The 16,995-nt window shown below is 64.0% G+C and overlaps 1 protein-coding gene across 4 annotated transcripts in view; it reads left to right on the forward strand.

The window, feature by feature from the left end:
* The window catches only part of GRM4 (glutamate metabotropic receptor 4), a 96,513-nt gene that overhangs the window by 58,982 nt on the left and 20,536 nt on the right, over nucleotides 1-16,995 (forward strand). For 3 of the 4 annotated variants that reach the window (XM_089333265.1, XM_002714597.6, XM_070074684.2), the window contains 3 exons: nucleotides 7,174-7,309; nucleotides 9,424-9,578; nucleotides 11,167-11,307. In XM_089333265.1, the coding sequence (XP_089189391.1) occupies nucleotides 7,174-7,309; nucleotides 9,424-9,578; nucleotides 11,167-11,307 (432 nt within the window). Of the gene's footprint in view, nucleotides 1-7,173; nucleotides 7,310-9,423; nucleotides 9,579-11,166; nucleotides 11,308-16,995 lie in introns of those variants that run through there. The other variant, XM_089333266.1, reaches the window with a different exon arrangement.

A 16,995-nucleotide genomic window follows, 5' to 3' on the forward strand; every position in this document is an offset into this window, starting at 1 on the left:
CTGTTGAACACAGTGGCCCTGGTCCCCAGAGCTACGGACCGCGGGAATGCTGGGTCCTAATGCAGTCAAGGGATAGTGTGGCCCCTGACCGCCCAGCTCCTGCCCCCCCGCCCCAGTGGCCGCCCCACCAGGCCTTGCCCACTCCCCAGATGCACTGGCTCCAGGGGCAGACCCATGCCGCAGACACCGGGGCACTTGGCCCTGACTGCATCCCTCCGGGGGGAGTGAAGTCTTTCCCCATGTCACAGGTGGGGAGCTTGACTCTTGGGGAGGCTGAGGCTCAGCCAGGAGCTCCCTCCTCCTCTTGCCTCTGGCTGGACAGGAGGGAGGACCTGCACGCAGCTGCACAGCCAACGTGGCACAGACGGAGGCACACAGGAGGCGGGGGGCGCATCAGAGAAGCCTCTAGGGAAACCGGGCTGACTGCCCCCTCATCGCGCCTTCGCATCTGGCTCCAGGGGACTCCCCACCAGCAGGCCCACTGCCTCCCAGGGGCCGGAGCCACCTGCGGCAGGGAGGGGGACGGGGCCCCGTGCCCTTCTCTGGCCAGCTGTCTCGGGAGCAGCCACTTTGCACGGCCAGGTCACTCTTCACTCGGTTCATACTTTGCATGCCTGTTTCCTGAGCACTCACGGCAAGGAATTTGCGTCTGGGTGCAAAACGCAGAAGGCAGGGCACCCAGAGACGGCAGCGTGTGCGGAACGCCCCTGCGAGGACTCACGCCGTGCATGGCGCCCAGTGCCCATGTGTGGGGGGCAAGGAGGCGCTCAGAAGAGAGGTCACGCTGGGCTGCAGAGGCGGGGAGGCCTCTCTGGCCACCTCAGGTTCCCACAGCTGCTGCCGGGCTGCCCCTCACATGCCCGTTAGCCGGGCACTCAGTTGCCTGTTCATCCAGGATGCCAGTCCCAAGTGGGCACAGCGTGGGTCCTGGGTCCGTCCTGTCAGGCCCTGAACAGGAAGACAGACGCCGAGGAGGTCCCACAGCCAGGGAAGGGAGGGCTGGCCCAAGGGAGTAGCTTGTGCGGAGGCCTGTTGGGGGACAGATGCGGTCACATACACACTGTGGAGACACTGCAGGGCTGGAGCAGAAGCAGCAGCAGGGAGGGAAGGTGCTGGGAACCAGGCCCGAGCGGGCCCAGGCCAGCAGTGGGCCCTGTGTGCAGCCCCTGACTCACTGGAGCCAGCCCACCTGACCCCACCCCCTCTCCCTGCTCTCCCTGGATGGAGCAAGAGCCGGGCAAGGGGCATTCAGCCAGGGCCTGGGTGTCCTTCCCCCCTCAGGACGCCCCCGTGGTCCGCCTCTGCGGCCCGGAATCCACCATCACACAGCTCCGTGTGTTCATGCTCAGCATCGCTCCCAGCTGCAAATGAAACCGGCCCCTTTCTGGTCCCCACCCACTCTGAGTAGCTGTCTGGGGGTCCCTGTGGTGGTCCAGGCTGCTCCCAGCCTCCGTCCGCCTCCCCCCATCTCTGCAGGGAGCCTTGGGAGCCTGGGGGACCCCCCTCTCCTGCTCACGGGCTGTGTAACTCCCCACTCCCACCTCCTCACAGTTTGCTGCCTTCACATTTTGCCTTAATGTAGGTTTTTCCACTTGATTTCCTAGGGTTTGTCTTTTCATTGTTTTTCGCTGTTTTTAAATTTAAAAAGATTAAAAAAAAAAACAAAAGAGAAAGAGGAGCCCGTGTTTGTGCTGGCCCTCAGGTCCAGCTGCCCAGGCTGCGAGGGGTCAGGAGGCCCCGTGCACGCACGCCCTTGACCGTTGGCCGAGGGTGGAGGCCGTGGGGACGGTGCTGGATGCTCTGGGGGAGGATCGTCCTCCTTGTCTGGAGCCCGGTGTCCGGCTGCTGCTGGGGGCAGAGCCAGAGGCCTGGGACTCACAGGATGCTGGAGCCAGAGGGCTGGGCGGGGATCCCACTGGAGCTGTGGGCACGAAGGCCCGTCTTGGCTTAGCCCTTCCCTGGGGCGGTGGGATCTGGCCTGAAGCCTTGGCGTGAGTGGATGAAAGAGTGAAGGAAGACGCTTTGGGAAGCAGGACCTGGCTGAGAGCCCGGGGGACCCCAGCTGTGCTCCGCCGAGGCGTGGCAAAAACAGGCACCTCCAGCGTGAGGCTTTTCCCTCTGCCTGCCCAGGCCGACTGCCACAGGGTGGGGGAACCCTCCCCCACAAGTGGACGTACCTTGCAGGCTGCTGGGGAGGGTTTCTTCAGCCAGGTGGAGTCCAGATCCCTGACCCCGGGGTCATCAGGGCTGAGAAGGGAGGTCTGGCATGGCGTGGGGCTCGCAGGGTCCCGCCTACTCAGGCTGGAGGGGGGAGGGAGGAGGGAGCCGAGCGCAGGTGCAGTGGGGCCTGTGCATAGACCCGAGTCCTCTGGGTGCCTCGGGGAGACGCCTCGGGCACGAGCAGTCCCAGCTGCGGAACTCGGAGGAGTGGGTTCATCTTGGCAGCGAGCTCGCTGGGTGGCAGGATTTACGTCAAGTGTTCTCAAGCCTGGGTGCAGGCGAGGTAGCAGCTTCTGCCCCTTGAGCTGCGGGGCCCAGCTGAGCCTCCCGCTGGTGGGGACGGCAGGCGGAGTGGGGGTGCAGCCCCCGGACGCCCTCCTGCACTTCCCACGACTGGTCTCCCCCTCTGCACCCATTCCCAGGTGTCTGCTGTCCAACACCCGCCCTGCACACACCCCAGGACGTGGGCTGGTGGGAGTTGGGGTCCTCACGGCTGCAGTCCAGTGCCCGAGGCCGTGCCAGGCACCCAGTGGGTGCTCAGGGAACATGCTGACTCAGGAAAGGGACAGTAGTGGTGGCTGTGCAGCAGGGTGACGTGGGGCGGGGGGTGGGGGCTGTGCTCAGTACACGCACTGCCACCGTGTGCCCCAGCCACCCGCGGGCCCCGTCCCTTGACTGCTCTGCCCTCCGGTCTTGCCTGCCCACCAGACTGTGCGCACCCAGGAAGGCTCTTCCTTGCTACGACTTCTCAAGGACTGATTGTGCCCGGACCCCGGCGAGGCACTTTGTGAAGGAAAGGCAGAGTGACCGACAGATGAATGGACAGACAGACCTGTCCTTGGGGAGCGCAGCTGGAGGCTGACACGGACGCAGATCCGTCAGCTGGACCGGTCACCAGACCACAAACGCAAAGGGCGTCGAGGCTCCGTGATACAGCAGGGACACAGCTGCAGCTGCTGGAGATCTCATGGCAGGGCAGGCACCTGAGGCCTGGGGGAGGCCGAGGGGCCCAGTGCGGCCAGGGGAGGGCTGGCCAGGGAAGAGCCTGTCCTCAGGGGAAGGTGGCGTTTCAGGAGCCGGAGGCTGGGAGGGGAGGGGTCGCTGGCCAGTGCGGAGGAGGAAGACAGCTGCTCTGCAGTGCCCTGGAGATGCACCTGTGTGCACGCATTTCCCAGGGGCTCACGGTGAAGCTTGGGTGGTGTGTCCTGGTGCGTTTTCCCACCAGCAGTACCCCGTGAAGGCTGAAGCACCCCTCCTGCTGCCCGTGTCTAAGCCTGGATTCTAGGGGCTACGTTTACCAAAGATTTATGTGCTATGGATTTGCTTCTGGTTCCGATCACTTGTGTGTGGTGGTTTTTTTTTTTTTTTTTTTTTTTTTTTTTTGACAGGCAGAGTGGACAGTGAGAGAGAGAGACAGAGAGAAAGGTCTTCCTTTGCCATTGGTTCACCCTCCAATGGCCGCCACGGCCGGCGCGCTGCTGCTGGTGCACCGTGCTGATCCAAAGGCAGGAGCCAGGTGCTTCTCCTGGTCTCCCATGGGGTGCAGGGCCCAAGCACTTGGGCCATCATCCACTGCACTCCCGGGCCACAGCAGAGAGCTGGCCTGGAAGAGGGGCAACCGGGACAGAATCCGGCGCCCCAACCGGGACTAGAACCCGGTGTGCCAGCGCCGCAAGGCGGAGGATTAGCTTAGTGAGCCGCGGCGCTGGCTCCAATCACTTGTTAAAGAAAGAAAATCTGGGTTGGCTGGAAGCTCCCCGCATGGAGCCCTCCTCAATCCTAGTCCCAACAGAGAGAGAGCTTCCATTTGCTGGCTCAGTCCCCAGATGCCTGCAGTAGCTGGGGCTGGGCCAGGCTGAAGCCAGGAGCCCGGAAGGCAATCTAGGTGCCCACCCTGGGTGGTAGGGAACTGAATACTTGAGTCGTCAGCTGCTGCCTCCCAGGGTGTGCATTAGCAGGAAGCTGGATGGGGGCTGGAGCCAGGACTCGAACCCAGGCCCTCTGACCGGCGTGGGTATGGACACCCCGAGTGGTGGATCATCCACTCACCACGAGGCCCACGCTGTCCCCTTCTCTTTCTTGAAGCAACCGTGATTCTGAAGGTGCTGAGTCCCCTTCCTGTCCTTATCTGGTCGTTCAACAATGAATGAGCGCCTACTACGTGCCAAGCAGTGTCCCGGGAATCGGGGAGAACGCAGCGGATTCCGCAGGCAACATCTGCCGCCCTGCAGCTTTTCCTCGTATTTTGGGCCATGCCTGCCCATACATAATACATACTGTAGTCCTCCCTAAGTTTTACATAAACAGGGCAGATTGTGCTGTAGCTTGCTTTTCTCAGTCAGTTGTGTGCGTTCAGGATTCGTCCTGCTGATCTGTGACAGCTGTGCGATTCTCTGTAACCGTGTAATAGCCCATCGGAGGATCCCACCGTTCTACCCGTTCTTCTGTTGTAACGGAGTCGGGTTGTTTCTGGTTTGCTGCAGCCCCAGCAGTGCTGCCGGGGACATCTGTGTGTCCGTGGGACGTGGCGCCCGGGATCGAACGTGAACGGGAGGTGCCGGCTTGCCCAGCCCCTCGGCCGCGTGGGTCTCCAGAGTGTTCTAGTGGACGCGCTTGGATCGGTGGGGCCGAGGACAGGTCTGTTCCGGCCGCTGGGCTGGCACGGGAGCCTGGGAGAGCAGTGGCTCCCGCAGGGAAGCAGTCACCGGGCTGGCCTAAACCTCGCCTGCAGGTGGGCTCCGTCCCAGCTGCTGGGTGCCCCCGGGCAGGGCTCTGCCCCTCTCTGGCCTCAGTCTCTCTTCCCTGTGCAGCTTGGGCCGGCGCCTCTCTGAGGTCCGCAGCCTTCTTGTTCTCAGATGTTCTTGGCAGGTGCCTGTGGCTGCCTGGCCCTGGCACTGACTTGGCTGGGCTGGTGGAGCTTGTCGCCGGCACATGGTAGGCGGCGGGAGCCCTGGCAGCAGGGGCTGGGCAAGGACTGGGCAGTTGTGAGAGGGACTTGTCAAGGAGGACCCAGGAGGACTGGAGCGGTGGGGGGGGGGCAGTGAGGACTCCCGATTCCGGCTTTGTGGTCCCGTCAGAGCCCGAGGGAGGTGGAGGGTGGTAGCCGGTGCTGAGATAGGGAGCAGGCTGTGGCCCAGGCTCTGTGGCCCAGGCTTGTGGCCCTTCCTTTGACTGTACTTGTGGTCAGGAGGGACCCATGGGTTCTTAGTGTGGGACTGAAGGGGCAGGGTGGGGAGGGTTGGGAAGGGCGTCCTGGGGAGTTACCGAGCCCCTAGCACTGCAGGGCCCCTCCTCGTGGATGCAGGAATGTCAGGTCCTGCTCAGACCGCTCCCTGTGACAGCCCATCCTCCCCATCCAGTCTTGGTCGCCCTAATCCTTTCCGCAGGATGGGCCCCGAGGGGCTGGGTGGGCGCAGCATGTGGATCGGGATCCTGCAGCGAGGAGTGTTGCCCAGAAGTGTTACTTAACCTCACAGCTTCTCCCTGTTGAGAGCAATTAACTCCAGCCCGGGCGCCCGCGCGCATCCGCCCCCTCCGGCCCCTCCCAGCCCAGCCTCTTCCGCCTGTCCATCTGTCTTCCCAGATGGGGGGAGACGTGGCGCAATTGGCCCACTTTCTAACTGGAAAGAAACCATATGGAGGGCTTAGCTGGGAGCTGAGTGCCTGCTGGCGCCGGCAGGGCCAGTGCTGCCCGGGTCCTGTGCTCCGCCGCTCCCTTCCCCGCGAGCTCCTGGTGGCCGTGCGTTTCTCAGTACTTGGGACTTCCAGGGTGTGTTAGATTGTGTGTGTGTGTGCACACGTGTGTGTGTTCTGTGGCCCTGGGCCCAGCAGGGTGCCTGGTACCGAGCGGCCACTCCCCAGGGAGCACGCCTGGCTCCCCAGTGTGCCCCCGCACCTGGCTGCTGCGCCTCCTAGGGCCTGGCTCAGTACCACCGTTTCGGGCAGCCTTCCCTGGCTGCAGCTTTCCTGTCCCTGGAGCTGGCGGGGAGTGGGGGTTGAGGATGGGGAGGGGAAGTGTGTCCCAGCTTCCCTTCACCCATACGGAGAGCCCAGGTGGCTCCAGCCTGGACCCATCTTCAGGGAGCCCCAGGGGTGCCCAGCCAGGGTGGTTGCTTTGAGACTTTCGGTGGGCAGTGGCTGGGGCTAGGGTCTGTCTGTCTTCTTGCTTTTCCTCTGCCCCCAGGGCCCGGGGAGCCTGGGGGGGGTGTCTTGTTTTCTGACCCACCCCCCCAGGTCTGGACCACAGGAGGGCAGGGGCCCTGTGGCTTTGGCCCAGCCCTGTCTCTGGGCTCCGGTGACACAAGTACATTTGTACCAGGAGAGCGGGTGGGATTTCAAGACGCGAGTGACTCCTGTCCCTGGCAGCATGTGAAGCCGTGTGGGGCTGGGACCTGGCACAGGGCCTGGCAGCACCACCGTGGACCCTGTTCAGGATGGCTGCAGCTAGCGGCCACGCACGGTGCTCTTGCCGAGTGTCCCAGGGACGGGCCCCTGGAGGACGGATGTGGGGGCACTGACAGCCCGGGTGGACACTCATTCTCAGACCCATGTCCACGGACATTGCACCTGTCCCGTGAGCTCCCTTCTTCTGGGGCAGCCCTGTGACATAGGCAGTGCTATGGTCTCTGCTTTAATAGGTGAGGTATTTGAGCACAGAGAGGTTCAGTCACCCGACCCAGGCCACACAGAGGGAAGCGGCAGAGCTGAGACCTGAACCCTGGCATCTGGCCCCTAAGTCCCACCTCTTGCTGCCCCCAGCTACCTTTTGGGGAACTTCAGTTTCATGTCCAGGTCCCCAGCCAGTGAGCGGGGCAGGGTTGCAGCCATCCAGAGACCCAGATCCGGGGTTGGGAGACAGGCGGCAGGTGGGAGGGGTAAGGGGTCTTGGACAGCCCCCCCCTCCCAGCACGCGTGTTGGGGACGGCGGAGGGACTCACTGCGTCCCTTCTGCAGGGGGCGTGTGCATCGCCCAGTCGGTGAAGATCCCGCGGGAGCCCAAGACTGGCGAGTTCGACAAGATCATCCGGCGCCTCCTGGAGACCTCGAACGCCAGGGGCGTCATCATCTTTGCCAACGAGGACGACATCAGGTGAGGACAGGCGGCTGCAGAGCGGGCAGGGTGGGCTGGGCCCTCCCCAGGCAAGCCTGACCCCGCCTGAGCTGGTGACGGCTGCGGTAAGGGCTTGAGGACCCAAGGCCGGTGTGCAGAAAGGGCTCAGAGCTGGGCCTGGCGGCAGGTGGGTCCCAGGAAGGGGCGGCCGCCCCCCGGCCCTGTGCCCCTTCCCCTGGTTAGCTCGGAGTACCGGGCAGGGCTCTGGGCCGCAGCGGGTCTCGTCCTGGCGTGAGTGCCTGCTCACTTGGGCAGGACCCCAGTCGCCCCGGGCCTCAGTATCTATGTGCAGAGTAGCAGCAAGCAGGCTGGGACCCTGGGCCACCCCTCAGTGCAGGGGCCTCAGGTCAGAAACTCCGTGCTTTGGAGAAGCTGACCGAGCGCCCCCCCCCCCCCATCCTCCCGCCTTCCTCTGGGTTGCTCTCTCCTGCTACCTCCCTGAGACTGGCTGAGAGGGGACACAGATCAGGCTCAGAGGCGTTCCAGTCTGAGGGGGGAGGCATAGCCCTGCCCTCAGGGAGCCCCAGTCTGAGGGAGGAGGCACAGCCCCATCCTCAGGGAGTCCCAGGCTGAGAGAGGAGACAGGCCCATCCTCAGGGAGCCCCAGTCTGAGGGGGGAGGCACAGCCCCATCCTCAGGGAGCCCTTGAGAGAGGAGACACAGCCCTGCCCTCAGGGAGCCCCAGTCTGAGGGGGGAGGCACAGCCCCATCCTCAGGGAGCCCTAGTCTGAGGGAGGAGGCACAGCCCCATCCTCAGGGAGTCCCAGGCTGAGGGGAGAGGCACAGCCCCAACTTCAGGGAGCCCCAGTCTGAGGGGGGAGACAGCCCCATCTCAGGGAGCCCCAGTCCGAAGGGGGAGGCACAGCCCAGTTCTCAGGGAGCCCTGACGGCCACGGCCGGCCCACCTTTGCACAGGAGGGGCCCCTCTGAGCTGCAGCCCCCGCTCCCTGACTTCTGCCACCCCTCCCGCACTCCCAGCTCTGTACCCCAGCCTGGGGCTGCTGCTTTGCAGGGGCCTGCAGGTGCTGGAGGTGGGGTGAAGGGCTGGTCCCTGTGGCAGACAGGAAGTCCGGGGCAGAGGGCAGGAAGGGGCTGAGCTCGGTGCCCGGCAGGTGCGGGAAGTGTGCTGGGAGATGGGGGCCTTTCTGGGAATCCACGTACGTTTTCAGAAGGAACAGAAGCTAAAATAAATGCCGGTGACGCTGCAGGAGGGCGGCTGGGCGCTCTGGCCGTCTGGGGCTGGCCAGACGCGGTGATATTAATAGGGCTGTGGCTGTGGGTTCTGGGAGGAGCCCCATCTCCCCTGAGGGGTGACCGAAGGGAGGGTGCACCTGTGAGGGGACTGGCGGAGGCAGGGGCTGGGCGAGGCTAGACCACAGACGGACCCAACCGTCCCAGCCCCGGCTGCGGGCTCCAGGAGCCCCAAGCCCTCCTGCCCAGCTCGTCTCCACCCAAGTCCTGATCCCGGCCAGACTGAGGGCCAGGGCCCTTGGATGTGGGAAGGCCCTGGGGTTTCTACCATCACAGCCTCCCCCACACCTGCAAGCCTCTTGCCTGTGCTCGGCTCCACTCTCCCCGGTGCAGAGCAGCGTTAGGAGAATTCTGACCTTCCTCCCCACTTTCCCCTCCATGGGCTGCTTCATTCATGTGGCCAGTAGGCTGTGGCTGAGCGCCTCCTAGGGGCTCCCGGGCCCAGTGCTGGCCCTGGGGTCTGCGGTTGAAGGCTGCTGGCACAGTAGGAGCGTCTGGCAGCCCCATGTGGAGGAGTAGCTCTTAGGGGGACCCGGACTTTTGGCACAGAAGGGGATCGGAGGAGTGAGGGTGTAGGGGGGTGGGGTCATGTGTATGTATGTGTGTATGAGAGAGACACAGGCTTGGGTTGGGGGACAGGTAGGGATGACAGACAGCTGTGGGCTGTGGGCAGATGTAGGCCAGGCTTGGGGGCTCTGGAGCAGCCGTGGGCCCTGGGCTCGTGTGGCAGAGGGGTTGGGGGGGGCCCAGGCATAGTCTGTGGGCCGGGGGCAGGTATGGCCGGAGGCGGGGGCAGCTGTGTGGACAGACACGGCTGGGCTGGCTGGTGCATGTTCCCACAGGCGTGTGCTGGAGGCAGCCCGAAGGGCCAACCAGACGGGCCATTTCTTCTGGATGGGCTCCGACAGCTGGGGCTCCAAGAGCGCCCCCGTGCTGCACCTGGAGGAGGTGGCCGAGGGCGCCGTCACCATCCTTCCTAAGAGAATGTCTGTGCGAGGTAGGCCCGGCCGGCCCCGGGACCGCCACCCCGGCCCCTCACCGGCGGCTCCTCCGCAGGTCCCCTCACCCCCTTCCTCTCCTGCATCCCCCCTCTCCTCTTCGCGGCTCCCAGCCTTTGCTCCTCGGGTCTTTTCAGGTGTGGGAGGTGGTCAGCACGCACGGGCGGCCCCAAGGAACCTCTTTCACCCCCCAGCCCCTGTGTTCCCGTTCCCCTCCTCCGGCTGGGTGGAGGGGCGAGGCCGGCTGCCCCAGGACTGGGAGAGAGGGTGCTGCTGCGTGCGGGCGCAGGGTCTCCCTGCAGAGCCTGCCTGCGCTCCCAGGACGGAACTCAGAGCTCCGCCCAGCGGAACCCAGCACTGGCCGAGCTGGGAGGGGCCACAGCACTCTGCCCCAGGCCTGTGTGTGTGTGGGGGGCTTAGTTGAGGTCACCCCGCAGTGACCCCTCTCAACCTGGAGGCAGTGGAAGCTTCCACACGGCCCTTCTCGCCTGCTTCCCAGCCGGAGCAGATGGGAACCCCGTGCCGGCGGCTCTTGGCTTACTGGCTGTGCCTTCCAAATGCCAGGCCCCGGCAGCGTCCTTCAGCCTGCCCCTCGCCCCAAGGGGGTGGCACACGGAGGCTCAGAGGGACTTCAGTGACACACAGCACAGCAAGTGGCAGGGCTGGGCCTGAATCCTGGACTCTGGACTCACACACTTCCGCCCCGGGACACTCGAGTAGCTTTTAGACACTGGTTCTCACTCGGGGGTGGTTCCGCCATCCAAGGGGCATTTGGCGATGCCTGGAGGCATTTTTGGTTGGCACAGGTGGTGGGAGGTGACTGGCATCTAATGGGTAGAGGCTATGGATGCTGCTCCCACAGTGCCCCGCTCCCCCCCAACCCCAACACAAAGTTACCCGGCCCGAAGTGTGAGGCGATGCCTTCTGTCTGCAGCTCTGACCATTGGTCAGCGGCCCCTGCTCGGCCCTTCTGTGGCCAGGACGCTCACCACTTGCACTGTCCCGCTGAACTTCCGGGTTGCTGTGCTGCCCTAAGCAGCTCGGTCAACTGCCCAGAGTAGCCAGTGTTGCAGAAGGGGCGCCCGGGAGGGGAGAGGGGGCGTTGCGCACACTAGCCGACCTCCTAGGACTGGATTCCCGGTTGCCAGCAGAGCTGTGGGCTGCGAGCCTGCAGGGCAGTGGAGAAGAGAGCCAGCACCTGTGCTGATGGGCGGAGAAGGGGAGGTCTGGTTCCCGAGGCCGCCTGGCTTGTGCCCTGGGTGGTGCCCACCTTCTCAGCCAGGTCTCCCCTGCAGGGGCTCCCAGGGTGGCCCCACCCCCACCCCGACTCTAATCCCAGGCCCCCCAGGCGGCTCGGATATCAGCAAGGCCGCAGAAACACCGCCTCCGAGGCACTTAACTGCCATAAGCCGCAGCTGTAGATTACACACGCGGCCCCGGAGACCTAATACAGCTCTTTTCATTTGGAATGAAATGAAATGCTCCAATTCTGTTTTTGCCGGCTGCGCCCCATCAGAGGCTGCTCCTCCCTGCTTCCTTCTCTCCCTCCCTCCCTGGGCCCTGACATGCCGCTGCGCTGTCCTGCAGGCTTCGACCGCTACTTCTCCAGCCGCACGCTGGACAACAACCGGCGCAACATCTGGTTCGCCGAGTTCTGGGAGGACAACTTCCACTGCAAGCTGAGCCGCCACGCGCTCAAGAAAGGCAGCCACCTCAAGAAGTGCACCAGTGAGCCTGCGCGCGGCAAGGGGCGGGGCGGGGGCGGGCTGCGGGGCGGGGCCCGACCGAGCTGGGGTGGGGGGATCCTGGGAGGGCCTAGCCCAGAGTTAGGGAGCTCTAAGGGCTGATATCCGTGGAGGGTGGGCTCATGCCAATGTCCCCACGCCTGGAGACAGAGTTGGGAGGCCAGGGGCGGAGCCTGTAGGGGCGGGGCCACGGGTTTTTAGGGTGAGACCCTGAGGGTCCTGGGAGGTGGGGGTCTTAGGAAGCAGTGCACCTCTGCTGTGACAAGCCATCAGTGAGGCCTCTGACCACCTGGGGTTCATCTGCACATCCCTGGGGGAACCCACAGAACTGAGTGACCCCACAGCCCTGTGTCCAGTCCTGACCTTCACCGGTCTGGGCACTTTGCAGAAAACCACCTGTAACCTGTGCAGCTGTCACTCTACACACAGCAGGATGGGCCTGGCCCTGGCCCGAGCATGGTGGATATAGCAGTGAGCGAAAGAGGGGTTTCAGACGATAAGAAGACAGGTCAGCTGGAACAGAGCAGGAGTGGGGAGTGTTTGGGGGAGAGCAGTGTGCCTTTGAAGGCCTTCCTGCACAGGCAACACCGGAGGCCCCCATGGGGATGACTGGTCCACTTTACAGGGGGTAAGTAAAGGGACGTGGTTCCCACGGATGGAAGACGGTAGAGCAGGATTCGAACCCAGGCCTCAGCTCCAGGCCCTCAGTCCCCAGGATAGTCCCCCTTCCCCTGTTTCCTCCCAGACTGACACAGCTTTCCTGAGGGCAGGAAGGGCCAGGGGTGATAGACAGGGGAGCAGGGCTCCAGGAGAGGAGTGTGTGTGTGTGTGTGTGTGTGTGCATGCGGGGCGCTCACGCTGGTGCGCCCATGTGGGTGGCCACAGCTTGGAAGTGTGCTGCCCCCTGGTGGCCATATCCCCTGGGGCCTCAGGCAGGTTCCCAGCCCAAGCCACTGTGCCTGGGTGCAGAGTGAGTGTGGGTGAGTGCACGTGTGTGTGTGTGTGTGTGTGTGTGCACTTGGGTCTTACGTGGCTGGGGGTTTACACGTTTCTAAGTGAACTAATAAGCACGGACATCACGGTTTATTAAGCACCTGCTGAGTTCCAGACTGGAAAGACATCATCTCATTTCACTCTCGACCTTAGGAACCCTTATGGTTCTCACCTACACGTGAGGATATGGAGGTCTCAGAATCTGTGTGGGCATCCGGCCGAGGGCTGGGGCTGGGCTGGCTGCCACGGGAAGTCGGGCGAGGTGGACAGCTCCAGGCTGTCGAGGCTGAGGGGTCTTCTGGAGTCCCCTCTGTCTGGGAGGGGTGGCAGGGGAGAAGGCTTGGTCGCCAGTGCCTGTGGGCTCCGTGCAGGCTCCCCTCCTCAGCTCAGGGCAGGGCAGCAGGGGAAGGGGGACTGGAGCAGGTTTCAGAAAGTACAGTGCTTTGCTGTGAGCCCAGGGCCGGCTCGATGAGCTCTCTGGGCCTTTGTGTTGTCGTCTGGGAAATGGGGTGGATAGCGAGCCAGCCCGGAGGGTGTCTGGGGAGGGAGCAAGAGAGCGCGCTAATGGAGGCACTCTCTGAACTGTGAAGTGGTAGCTCTCCAGCCTGGCTGTGCCTGAGAGGCAGCTGGGGAGCTGTGAAAGCTATCCTGGTACCAGTGCCCCGCCCCCACCACCCGGACCGACCCACCGCAGGCCTGGGGCCTGGGCTGCATCTTGGGGGTTGAAGCCGGGGTTCCCTGCTGGTTCCCGTTCACTCATGGAACACCTTTCACAAATCCTCCTGTGCGACTCCCGCCCTCCCTCCAGTATCCAGATTTCCTTTATACTGGGGGCAACCTGAGCAGCAGGACTTTGGAAAAAGTGCCCAGGTGGGACCCTGTGGCCTGGAGGAAGAGGTGCGTGATGGGCGGGAGACAGTGCACCCAGGCAGAGGGGAGGACGGATGGACGTGGAAGGGTGGGGGGACAGCACCTTACAGCTGACCGGCTCCTCCTGGCTGCATCTGAAGTCCAGGGGTGGGGGCAGGGCAGAGTCCTCGTGGGCCCGACTCAGCACTGAGAGCCTGGCCGTCTCTGGCTGAGGTGGGGGCACTGCTGGGAATGTTCCTGGGACCTGAGACCCTGGCGGAGGGGAGGCAGCCCTGGCTTCCCATGGCCCTGTCCAGGGTTGAGCTGAGCCGGCCGCTGGGAGTCCAGGAGAGCTGGACTGGGCACCTGGGAGGAGGGCGGGGCAGGGACCCAGCGCAGGTGCATCTCAGAGGCTGGGTCCCTGCCTCCTCCCTGCTGTGGGACCTTGGACGAGTTACTCACTGTCTCCGAGTCTCAGATGCTTGTGTGCAGGACCGGGGAGGCCTCACCCATCTCGGGGGGTTGCTGTGAGGACCGTGTGTGAAGGCTGGCTGAGAAGAACTGATAAATACTTGTGGTTGACAGAGACAGGAAGAGGGAAGGATGAGATGCCGATGGGAGGCGGGTAGTTCATCAGCCAGAGTCTGCTGCTGTTGGGTTCCTGAGGGGGACGGTGTTGATGGTTGTAGGGTGACACCCATTCTACAGCAGGGGAAACTGAGGCAGCTCGTGGACACCACAGCGCTAGGAGGTTGGCTAGGTGCACACCCAGGCAGCCTGGCTCCAGGGCAGGTCCCTCCGCTTTCCCCTGCCCCCCCTTCAGCCCACCCTGCCCCCACCCCCATCTCTGCCCTTGCCCACCCAGGGTGCTGTGAGGTCTCGCTGACAGCTTGGTCTCAGCTCCGGCTCCGGCCCGGAGGCTGGCTTCCACTCGCCTCTCCCGGGGCCGGCCCACTCTGCTGTCCGGGTGCCGACATTCTACCGTGGGCCTCTGCCTCTTTCGGTCCCACCGCGATCCCACCGTGAGCCCGTGCCACTGTCGTGTTTGCTTGTCGTTTGCCTTGCCAAATCCTCACCTTTGTGAGGGCGCTGCGACCTTCCCAGAGCGGGGAGAGAGCGTCTCGTGCTGCTGTGAGTGGGGTGACTTCAAGGCAAGGTTTGTCTGGGAAGGGGTCCAGGAAAGAGGAGGGGAGGCGGCGACAAAGGCGTAACTTTGTCATCTTTGTCACTGCTGGCGCTGTGGACTGCGCTGTGCTTAGCCCCCCTGGGAACCAAGAGCCACGGAACTGGGGGCGCCAAGGGGCCGGGGATGTGCAGTGTTCTGGGCTGAGAACCCCTTGGAAGAGCCGCAGGTGCTGGCAGCTGGAGAGCTGGCCTGGGGGCACCCGAGCGGTGAGGCTGGGGTGGGCACCCACCGGTTCTCAAGCGTCGGCCTCCTGGGGGGCTGCCACTTCCCAGCCGTGTGACCTTCCGAGGCCTCGGTTTCCCATCTGTAAAATGGGACTCCTGCTGCTCGCACGCGTCCTCCCGGGAGCCCTGCCCTCTGCAGAGTGCCGCCTGGGTGCTGAGCTGCCCCACGTGCTTGCTCACCCCCCCAAACCCCCCGCACTCCCAGGCAGGCCAGGTCTCCACGAGGGGCATGTCTGCTGCTGTCGAGCCCGTGGGAGGGCAGCGCCCGCCTCCCTTCTCCTCTCCCGGCCCCTCCCCTGCGGCCCACGGAACATGGCTTGGGAATTAAAGTCATAAACAAGGCGGATGTGGCATCCGTCTTTGTGACAGCACTGCCAGCCAGGTGATGGCTGAGTGCAGGAAAGCTGGGTTTATGAGGAGATGGAAAAAATTTACTGCCGGCTGCTCCCAGGGGCTGGGAGCTCCAGGAGGGAAGGTGGTGCGTGACGGCTGGGGATGTGCAGGGGGGACCAGTGCCAGCCACCTGGTCTGTGCTGACAGCAGTAATAGCTGCGACAACCAGAACAGCAACAGCCGCGGGTACGTCTGCAGCACTTATTAATTAATTGCTGAGCTATGCCCTCCTGTTCTGCATTTCCTCTTTGCAACAACCCATTCTGCAGATGAGCAAACCGAGGCACGGAGAGGTTGAGGACATGCGTAAGATCACACAGGTAGAAACTAACAGAGCTGGGATTTATACCTGGGCCGCGTGGTTCCGAGGTGTCCTGCCCCAGGCCAGCTGAGGTCCCAGCTCGGAGCCCCCTGGCCTCCCTAGCCTGCCTGTGAAGGGTCTTTCCACCCCCCCACCCCCCCAGAAGAGCCGAGGCAGCCTCCCTCTTGGGAACGGGAGGAAAGAGCAGGCTTTGCGAGTGCTTTCTCTGTGCCAGGCTGGGCCACCCTTAATGTTGATGTCTTTATTTTCATTTGCTGGAAAAGCAGAGAGAGGGGAGGGGGAGGGAGAGGGGGAGGGGAGGGGAGGGGAGGGGAGGGGAGCGGAGAGAGGAGAGGAATCTTCCCTCCTCTGGTTCATTTCCCAAGTGCCTGCCAACAGTCAGCGCTGAGCCAGGCTAAAGCCAGGAGCCAAGAACTCCGCTCAGGGCGCCCACTTAGGTGGCAGGGTCTCAAGTACCTGAGCCGTCATCTCCTGCCTCCCAGGCGCATTAGCAGGAAGCTGGCTGGGAAGCTGAGCAGCTGAGACTTGAAATGGCGCCCTGACATGGATGTGGGTGTCGCAAACGTGGCTCAACCTGCTGAGCCACGAGGCCCCCCCCACCAAGCTCCTCCTCAAACCATTGGCCACGTGGTGGCCACAGGATTCTGGGCCCTTCCCCTCCATGTTGCTTCTCACTTGTTCAACCGAGAAACAAGCCAGTGTTTGCTAAGATGCTGATGCTGAGCTCTGAGCAGGGCAGGCCTGCCCCAGGGAGCCCCCTGCAAAGTGGGAGGCAGTGTGGCCCTGCAGATGGGGTGGGCTGGCGGTCAGTGCTGGGGGCTCCAGAGAAGGCTAACCGGAGGCTGGAGAGGGCAGAGCCGCTAGGAGTGTTGGGAGGCTGAGCTCTGAAGGTCTCTAGGGAACAGCATGGTGGGCAGAGGGCAGGGCCCGAGGGGGCTCGTGCCTGGCAGGTCCGGGGAACAACAAAGAGGCCCATGCGGCTGAAGCAGAGGGGAGGTGGGGGTGGGCGGCTGGTGAGGGTCTGCTCTTCTCTGCAGGATGACACAAAGCCATCGGCGGGTTTGACCCACCTTGGGTTCTAACAGGCTCACTCCGGCCGCCACCTGGAGAGGAGACAGGGCAGGGGTGGAGTGGGAGACGGCAGCTGCCAGCCAGGTGAGAGGAGGCGGCTGTGGAGCTGAGATGGCGAGGAGGGCTCGGGCCCTCTGTCCGTGTGCTCTGAGGCCACAGTTTGCGGAGAGGATCCAGGTGAGAGAGGGACGCAGGGAATCAGGGGTGGCCCTCAGCTCTCGGCCTGAATGAGCAGGTGGCGGCATTGTGGGGCAGTGGGTGGGGGCTGGCCTGGGACCCCTGCAGCTGCTGGGGCTGGCTGGGGGCCAGAGGGGGCGGGTGTGGGTAGCGTGAGGTCTAAACACTGAGCCCCAGACCCTGCAATGTTGGGGGCAGGGAGAGGAGCTGAGAAGCAGCGGCCAGGGCACCAGGACCAACTGAGGCAGGGCGTGGGGTCCTGGTGGCAAAGGAAGCGGAGGAGGAAGGGGGCTGGGATGGCTCCTGGGACTTGTGAGCCCAGGGGTCTTCAGAGGCCTCCACAAGGGCAGTTTCCGGTGCGGTGGGCCTGGGGGAGGCAGCTGTTGGGGAACAGGAGCAGAGGAAGGGGATGCCCGCCGGGGAGGACCTCAGCTGGGAGGGAGAGGTGACCGCGCA

Source organism: Oryctolagus cuniculus, chromosome 5, assembly GCF_051225735.1.
Source record: "Oryctolagus cuniculus isolate XC-2025 breed Fujian yellow rabbit chromosome 5, ASM5122573v1, whole genome shotgun sequence".
Lineage (NCBI taxonomy): Eukaryota > Metazoa > Chordata > Mammalia > Lagomorpha > Leporidae > Oryctolagus > Oryctolagus cuniculus.